At 43.9% G+C, this 9,755-nt stretch overlaps 1 protein-coding gene across 1 annotated transcript; it reads left to right on the top strand.

Annotated features, from left to right (window-relative positions):
• Positions 1 to 229: 229 nt before the first annotated feature.
• On the top strand, positions 230 to 8,497 carry ca9 (carbonic anhydrase IX; the record flags this gene model as incomplete). The annotated part of the gene is made up of 7 exons (XM_083638100.1): positions 230 to 344; positions 3,961 to 4,131; positions 4,363 to 4,505; positions 6,037 to 6,129; positions 6,304 to 6,370; positions 6,761 to 6,918; positions 8,351 to 8,497. The coding sequence occupies 7 exons, from the start codon at positions 230 to 232 to the stop codon at positions 8,495 to 8,497; spliced, it is 894 nt and encodes a 297-aa protein (XP_083494226.1).
• Positions 8,498 to 9,755: the final 1,258 nt, after the last annotated feature.

Here is a 9,755-nt window from a genome sequence, read left to right as displayed (position 1 = left end):
CATTGTAAAGCCCTGCCCAGGTGAGTGACCAGCCTGCAGGAGTGGACTAAGCTGCCTGACAAACTCACACAGCACTATCAGAGGGAGGAACAGACCAAGAATTCCTTTTTTCTTTTTGGATTTAAAAACAATGTGCTGATACCTTCTCTGTTGCTCCCTTGAACCAAATCACTGGCTATTCCTTCACCGAGGATCTCTGTGAGCTTCCAGACCGTACGTTGCTATGATGATGATGCTGAAGATCCTCACCCTCCTCTTCCTCCATGACGTTCTGCTGAAGGCCTCATGCTCGTCCTCCTCCGCAGAGGAGAGTGGGGAGCTGGACAGTGTGGAGAATAATACCAGTGAGTTGTGATTAGCAGTTAACATGGTGACACGTTATGTCGCTGATGTCATTTCACCCATCTATTGTATACCAACTGTATCTAATTTGATGAACACATGTTTAATATGATTTTACGATACAATAAGTCACAAAATATTAAGTACTGTAATTATACATTGCATCAATGCACTATATTCCTATTGAGTATTCCTCTGAGTAACAACTTTGGGGAGAAAGAAATTTACTTTTACATTTTTCAAGATTGGTAAAAAAGAATCCCTGCGAAACCACACAAAACCACACATTGGTCACATGATTGTCTATTTTGGATGCCTCAACTGAAGGTCTTCTGGTGCCCTACTGGTTAGGTTAGACACTGAATGTATCGGATTATATACATCAGGGTCTTTCAAAGTGGGGGTGGGCGGGGCTATAACTGATGTGAAATATGTATCATGCATTATTATAAGGTAAATTAGATGCTGCGTCAAGCTAAACTCAAGCTCAGTACACAAAATAATGACTTTAGTATGTTGACTAGATTAGCATTTATTTTGCCACAAACCAACAGCAAGGAAAAGAAACTAAAGACTTATTGCAAGTAAAATTATTTCACACCAAATTGATGAATCGTACATTGTCAAGAATTAACACATCACATAACATTTCTGAGCCTTTTGAAATCTTACCCATATTAATAATGACTTGACTGAACTGAACAAACATGCAGATCTCCCATTTTGTCTCTCTTTGATCTATTGCTCTGAATATCTTACCCATACGCTTTTAACACGACCAACTAGTCAGTAGTGCATAAAAAGTGCATTGGGCCCAGAAAAACACCTTGTGGTATCAGATCTATAGGTGGTGGAAGACAACTTGCATTATAGCGGTGAAAGTGACCCGAAATTCAAGTCAGACGTCCTCCCTGACTCCTCAAAGTGCGAGGCTTCTATGGGCCAATGAATGCTGCCTTGTAAGAGCAAGATAAGCCCAGGTCAGGACTCAGGATCTTAAGACCTTTATATGTCCCTTCCATACCCGGCCCATTCTTCCTGAGCCACTGGCAGTGGAAGGGGTAGGCTACATTTACATCTATGCTCGATTCCTATGCTCCCGCGCTATTAAGCTATCTTTCTTTTATTCATTTTTATTTATTTTTTATTTATTTATTATTATTATTTTTTATTCATTCATTCATTCATTTTATATTGTTTGTTTCGGTGCCGCGTCTATGTGCCGACAGGCCGCAGTGCCGACAGGTCGCAATGCCGATAGCCCACAAGCAGAACCAGCTGAGCGAGGCGGTGGTGGAGCTAACCTCTCCCAGCCCCCACGCCAAACCTAACCTCCCCCCATGCCTAAACCTAACCTGCCCCAGACCCTAACCCAAAACCTAACCTCTCCCAGCCCCCACGCCAAACCTAACCTCCCCCCATGCCTAAACCTAACCTGCCCCAGACCCTAACCCAAAACCTAACCTCTCCCAGCCCCCACGCCAAACCTAACCTCCCCCCATGCCATGCCTAGCTAACCTCCCCCAGACCCTAACCCAAAACCTAACCTCTCCCACCCCCATGCCTAAACCTAAGGTCGGCATTGCGGGTGGTCGGCATAGCGGGTGGTCGGCATAGCAGGTGGACCCCGTTTGTTTCAGTCAATCATAAGAGGCATATATGCAATGATTGATAGTACTGTGAATATTATGTGTTCAAATAGCTATGTGTTCAAATAGCTATTCTCAGTTTTCTGGAAGATGCACTAATTATTTCTCTGTTTGTCAATCATAGGTTCATCTAATGAGCACTGGGGATATGAAGGTAATTATGATGAGATGATTCATGATTTATATGATAATTTATATGTATTAAGTTTTTATTGTTAGATATTATTTGTTGTTTATTTGATGTTCTTTTATAATGCACTACTCTGCAGATTAGAATCTCTGTATTTTCTTCTTGTTGCAACACGTTCTCCCTCCGACGGCGTCAAATACCGTAGCTTTGTCACGCACCTTGTGCATGGGATGTTAAGATGTGTGGTACCCTTATGCGCAAGTATGATTTGCACACGGACGCACCGTTAAACAAGCACTGCGCACTTGGTTTGGGTGAGGCATACGGGGTGAGGGGGTTGGTTGGGTTTTACGGTGAGTGAACCTGATGACGCATACCCGCAAAACGCGTTGTTCACTGAATAAATCTCAGTAAGTCAATTCAAGTGTGCGGTGGTTATTTTCTTCAATTTATGTTACAAGATTTAAGCGTGTTTTAAAATTATATAATTGTCTGGGTAGACGTGACCTCCCTGTTTTTTAAGTTAAAACAGCCCCGAAATATGGTGGGGATGCAATTCTCGGCGGGGGTGCGGAACTGGGCATGGCACCTGCTGCAGGTGCAAATTGGAGGCGTGCCAAGTCATCTGTGCCCCGCAAAATGCCAGCGCAAACGGGATTTGGGCGATCTAAACTTTAGATCTGGTCCTTTACATTCTAAAGCACCAGAATTATTCAGAGTGAGGCAATTCTTGGGCGTTACATCAATCAAACCAATCAGATTCCCGTCTCGCAATCGCTGTGAGGCATACAATATGCTGTAATTCTCTCCATGCATAATTTGGATAGGCCTATCTCACCATAACACCATCACACCATATACCTGTTAAAAACATCTGTGAATTGATGCAATTTGGGTTATTTTGTTGACTGGGAAATAGAAACGTGCTTGCAGCGGAGAAACAGCGAGACAAAAGAAAAGATGGGAGGATTTAGAGTGGACTCAATTAAAACTCGGTGAAACAGTGAGAGCTGCGTGCCGAGGACAGAAAGAGATGGAAAGAGCTTGTCGACAGATCGTCTGTGGTGCCAACGACCCTCCGGGTTATGGGATAGGTGAAGGAGCTATTGCAAGTAGGCTACATTGTCCAACAAGTTTTCTCAATGAATTTGCCATTAACCCCTCTTTGCGATGTGATAAAAGTTTCTTACTGAATTATAGTTGATTGCCTCACTGAATTATCTGCTAATACCCAATTTTAGCAGCAGAATTTGATGTCCTGGTGTGGCACGTGATTGCATGTGTGCGTAATGACGTATCCAAAAGGAATTCCTCTGCACTGCGCTGCGCAGCACAAAGATTATGGTGCACTCAAGCGCAGCGGGGTATTTTTGCACTTAAGAGGTGCTTTTCAAAGCTCTTAGCGCAAAGTAATTGCGCGCATGCTGACGATAGCAGAATGCCATCTGTGTCCCCGAATTTTGCGCGGACACGCCTGGTTTGGCATGTGGCACGTCTACCCCATGCATGTCCAGTACAATTACAACAGGCGTAATAGTGCGGCATGGAGAATACAAATGCGCTTGTGCACGCCCCCAATTTGCATTGCGCGCAGCGTTATACGAGTGCAAACGCAAAATTACCGCTTTTGCGACGATAGGGCCCGTGGACTCTTCCCCGTTATCTGCTCATTCTAGGTCTTGGTTTAGATACTGCTTTCTCTGAATTTTTCTCAACACAAGTTCTTTATCATTTAATAACTTAAGCAAGCAGACAGACAGGTATCTTAACTAAATATCCATGTTACCTGACCTAGGGTTTCATTCAATTGACCTCGTCACTGTATGCTGACACAAACAGATCAGGAGGCCTGGTCCAGAGCCTTCCAGCAGTGCAGTGGAACATCACAGTCGCCAATCAACATTGACACAAAGGCAGCCATCTTTGACCACAGTCTGCCCCTTATTACACTGGATGGTTATGATCTGACTGATGCCCCTGGACTCACCATGGTGAACAATGGACACACCTGTAAGTGGTCACGTCCCTGGAACTAGTTGTAGTTAGATAATTAGGGGGAAAGTATTTTCAAAATAAGATGTATATTTTCAAAATAAGATGGGAAAAAATGTAATTTGTTCTAGATGGGTGTGATGACTGCTGAGGTAGTTTCATGTGATATTTCTAAATGTGTTGTATAAAATATTGTGATAATGGTGTGTGTGACCCATATAAAAAATATGGATGCATGTTGTTTTCTAGTGCAGCTGATCCTCCCAAGCACCATGCGCATCGTCACTGGCTTTGACACAGTTTACCACGCTGCCCAGCTGCATTTCCACTGGGGGACTGTGGAGGTTCCCGGGTCTGAACATACTGTAGACAGCGTCCATTTCCCTGCCGAGGTGAGTGAAGAGAGGGGCCTCCTACATAGCCTCAAGTTCATGGTCAAGTTCACTGACGTCGTCCCCCACCGGTCAGAGACCTATAGGGGGACTATGCATCCGTGCATCCGTCCGCAACACTGTAATGTTGACTCTGTGCCACTGGGTGGGGGAAGGGGGGGGGCACTGGATGCAATACACACATTGTAAAAGGCATGAGAAGTTGAGAACCCTGAGAACCATGTGAACTCAATCACAGGATCAAAGAGCCAGAAATATAGAACTACACTTGCTGGCAGAATGCAGGACCCTGCTAAAAGATCCAGCATAAGCTTCTGCATGCTGGTTAGTCCAGATGTGATGCTGGTAAAGCTCCGGAGGTGGGGGGGGTGGGGGGGGGGGGGGGGGGGCTGTGTGTGTGTGTGGGTGTTTCTGGATGGAGGTGGGGGGGGTGTAGTGTTTCTGGATGGAGGTGGGGGGGTGTTTCTGGATGGAGGTGGGGGGTGTTTCTGGATGGAGGTGGGGGGGTGTTTCTGGATGGAGGTGGGGGGTGTAGTGTTGCTGGATGAGGGTGGGGGGAGACGACTTTTGCAACAATGAATCTCAGGGGGAAAAAATTATTTCCACTTTTTTGTTTTGTTAATAACTTTGCCCCCAGATCATCGGAGCTTCATGTGCAATATATCCACATACTTGTCTTCATGTGCCCTACACTATATGAATTTAACAAGTTTTTCCCCGAAACCAGAATACAGAAGAACGGCATTCAGATGAATGACTATTCGATTTGGGCCAAAACCTGAATCTTTCCCCAGGGAAATACCACAGCTTTTGCAAGCCAACTGGTAGGCTCCTTTTTCTCTTACTTGGTTCTTAAAGGATGTCTTTACCGGTAATCAACCCACTTTGTATCATTAATAATCTTGGTAATATTAGCACACGGGCAGTGTTTACCTTCTCTCTGTCTTTTCCTCACGGAGATCTCCCATTTCCTCCTCTGCCAAAGCCTTCCCTTCTGACGCGTTTTATGTCAAAACTCATCAGAACAGAGCTGCAGAAGTTCTGCTGGAGAGGCAGAATCTGCTCCGAGGGTGGCTGTTATTGTTCATTTTTATTTTCTAAGTATGCGCACATCTGAGGAGAATCGCATGGAGAGCCTTAACGCGCCCTAATGACTTAGGGCAGCTGGTCGGGGCGGAGTTTCTGCAGACAGGAGCAGGAGCAAATTCTCTGTGAGGTAAACACAGAGAGAAAACACTGCCCATGTGCTTATATTACCGAGATTATATATGATACAAAGTGGGTTGATTGATAAAGCCATCCTTTAATTAGGGATTGGGTTTGCTGCCGCTAGGGGGAGCTGGAGTCCCCCACTAAAAGTGGAACTGGGGATCGGCCTCCGTTTGTTAGTCACTTTGTGTCGCCAGGGGGCAGCATTGGCAATGAATGGGACTGACCCAAGGGTGGAACTGCATCACTGGGGGGACATGTTTACTATTTTGTTTTTTGTTTTTCTAGGGATTTTCTTTGAGCTCAAATGTTTTCTTTGCAGATCCACATGGTTCATTACAACTCTAAATACGCAGGCGTTTCAGAGGCAGCAAGCAAGCCAGATGGATTAGTTGTACTTGGAGGTTTCATTGGGGTAAGCAAAGATAGTTTCATAACAGTTAAAGAATACATCATGGCTTACACTTACCTCTGTGTCTTGCTGCGGTAGAGATCTAATCAGTGTTCATGCTAAATGTTTATTGGCCATTTGCATCCTTCCATGTTGTGATGAGACACTTCTGAGCACACGACTTTTTCAATTCAAAAGGTTGGCCTTCATGAGAATGACAACTATGAGAAAATCCTGTCTGGACTTACCGATGTTAGTATTGAAGGTAAGCAATAGATAAGCCATTAGCCATTGGTCCTTTACCCCAATAATACTTCCTTGTTCAAATCTTCCTGCGGCATCAAACTGGTTCAGCTCTCAGATCATGTCTTCACTGTGTAATAGAGCTTCTTCCTCCCGATATGTGATGAGGCTCTATTTAGCACAATTTTTTGCCTCCCTTTCTTCATATATATATATATATATATATGTATATATATATATATATATATATACATACATACATATATATATATATATATATATATATATATATATATATATATATATATATATATATATATATATATATATATATATATATATATATATATATATATATATAATATTATTATATTATTATGTTTTTATTTAAAAAAAAATCTTCATGTTTCAGAGTCTAACACTGAGATCTCGGGATTTAATGTCCGCCATCTGCTGCCCAAAAATCTGGGAAAGTTCTACAGATATACTGGGTCTCTGACGACGCCCCCCTGTTACCAAACAGTCAACTGGACCATGTTCAATGACACCATCACTGTGTCCAGGAAGCAGGTCAGTCAAAACTTCCTTTGAGTTGGGTTCCATCGCTAATATAATGTATACCTTCAGTATGAATTCACTATCACTGGCATACTCTGCCTTCTTCCCCACATTGGATCATTTGGCCAGGTGAGGACAGGTTTAGTTTGGTTCATTTGGCCAGGTGAGGACAGGTTTAGTTTGGTTCATTTGGCCAGGTGAGGACAGGTTTAGTTTGGTTCATTTGGCCAGGTGAGGACAGGTTTAGTTTGGTTCATTTGGCCAGGTGAGGACAGGTTTAGTTTGGTTCATTTGGCCAGGTGAGGACAGGTTTAGTTTGGTTCATTTGGCCAGGTGAGGTCAGGTTTAGTTGGCCAGGTGAGGACAAGTTTAGTTTGGTTCATTTGGCCAGGTGAGGACAGGTTTAGTTTGGTTCATTTGGCCAGGTGAGGACAGGTTTAGTTTGGTTCATTTGGCCGCCAGGTGAGGACAGGTTTAGTTTGGTTCATTTGGCCAGGTGAGGACAGGTTTAGTTTGGTTCATTTGGCCAGGTGAGGACAGGTTTAGTTTGTTTGATTCATTTGGCCAGGTGAGGACAGGTTTAGTTTGGTTCATTTGGCCAGGTGAGGACAGGTTTAGTTTGGTTCATTTGGCCAGGTGAGGACAGGTTTAGTTTGGTTCATTTGGCCAGGTGAGGACAGGTTTAGTTTGGTTCATTTGGCCAGGTGAGGTCAGGTTTAGTTGGCCAGGTGAGGACAAGTTTAGTTTGGTTCATTTGGCCAGGTGAGGACAGGTTTAGTTTGGTTCATTTGACCAGGTGAGGACAGGTTTAGTTTGGTTCATTTGGCCAGGTGAGGACAGGTTTAGTTTGGTTCATTTGGCCAGGTGAGGACAGGTTTAGTTTGGTTCATTTGGCCAGGTGAGGACAGGTTTAGTTTGGTTAATTTGGCCAGGTGAGGACAGGTGGTATAACGCATGAGATGCTTGAAAAGTATCTTGGCCGTCTTCAGAGAACTGTGCTGTGGTTCATTACAAGTGAGAACACAATCAATCGACTGCAGGAAACAACCCAAAACACAAGGGATTGTGGGTAGAAGAGACCGTACAGACAAGTGATAGGCATCAGTTTGTCATGCTTGAAAAAGCCGCGGTTAACAACATGAACTGAGGGCCAAATGCAGTCTGGACTGATGCTGGACTGCTGTGAACACTAGAAAAGGTCAGTCAGTCAGTCAGTCAGGACTGATGCTGGACTGCTGTGAACACTGGAAAAGGTCCATTACGGCAAAGAGCGTAGAAAAGTCCATCATGCTAACCTAAAAGTGATTGGGGCTGGAATCTGATTTGTTTTGAGTCACCCCGAAATGAGGACAGGGTTTTCAATAAAAGAACACCTGCAGTAGCCCATTATTTGCAGATCTTCATGTATTCTTGATTCATTTTGAGGCTGTTTGGTGCTTCACAGTTGGCGGCTCTTGAGGACACTCTGAAAGCCAGGGCAGGGCCGGGCCAGCTTCAGCACCTCAACAAGAACTTCAGAGCCTCACAGCCCCTCCATGGCAGGACGGTCTTTTCCTCTTTTACTGCATCGCCCATCCTAGGAGGTAAATAACACCATGTCCCACCTTAAAGCCCCGCCCCTCCAGTCAGTTTTGGGCCTGTGTAAATCCTGGGTGTACAGTGGAAACGCAAAGCTGCACGCGCCGTAATAAACTATGTCACCAGTCTAATCATTTGCGCCAAAGATCGTCTATTGGTAAGAACTGAAGGCTTATACCTTGTTCCACTGCAACATTATGGCTGGAGCACTGTTGTCCAAAAAGGATAAGAGCCTCGCTCCTACCTTCAATATATGATCTTTGTCTCCCTTCCAGCCGGTAGACCGGAAACAGTATGGGTGCCTCTATCTCTGCAAAATGTTCGTCCAGAAGCCACAATATTGTTATAAAATATCAACAACCAGCCAACAGATATCAAAGCTGGTGGGCTTATATGGAAAAGATATGGAAAGAGCGTAACTGGAACTGGTTAAAAGTGACTATCGTGGCGTTTTGAGCCAGAACACTTCGCAAAAGTAGCGACCGAGCTAACGGCACATTGTATTCACTGTAATATTATATTATATATTGTATTTGTCTATGACACTCGTTAGACAACAAAATGCCTGACGTCAGCACCCGTTTCTAGCACGAGCTATATTTTAAGACTTTAAACCCAAAGTAAAATACAACAAAATACATCGGCGAACACTTTGGCTAATTAGCAGAGCAGGAAAAAACGCAGCTACACATGAAATATCTTAAAAATGACAAAACTGAGTGGAGGGGGGCTTTAAAGGAGCAGTTCACCCATTCCATGACCCCGGTCATGATCTACTCAGGAAGGTTTTTCACTGCAAAACACCATTGCAGAATTCTCCTAAACAATTGAAGTGAACTTTCAACTTTCAAACGTAAAAAAAAAAAAAGACAAAGAAGAAGAAAAGAAAACAGAAAATGCTTCCATAGATTACTGCTCACCTGGCAGACTTGATGTATAGCCTTACAGACTCTAGCCCTCACAGACTCGACGTGATGACGTCCAACACATGACGGGAACGACTGAAGTCTGCGAGGGCTGCAGTCCACACGTCTGGAGGGGGGACATCTGGACTCATGCATGTGCCCTTGTCAACTGCCTTATCTCATTAGGTAAACTAAGGTTGAAGTCAGGCATGGCATGATAACATTCAACCTTTGGCCTGCAGTCTAACAGAACATGGGTCAATAACTGAGGTGTCTCCATACTATTTACAAAGCATAGTGGTTCAAAGAGTTAAAATGTGACCTTCAGCTCATCATAATGAGGCTTTTTATATCATTTATTCCAGT

Source organism: Poromitra crassiceps (genome assembly GCF_964638095.1).
Source record: "Poromitra crassiceps genome assembly, chromosome: 6".
Taxonomy (NCBI): Eukaryota; Metazoa; Chordata; class Actinopteri; order Beryciformes; family Melamphaidae; genus Poromitra; species Poromitra crassiceps.
This window is presented reverse-complemented; position numbering and strand designations above follow the sequence as displayed.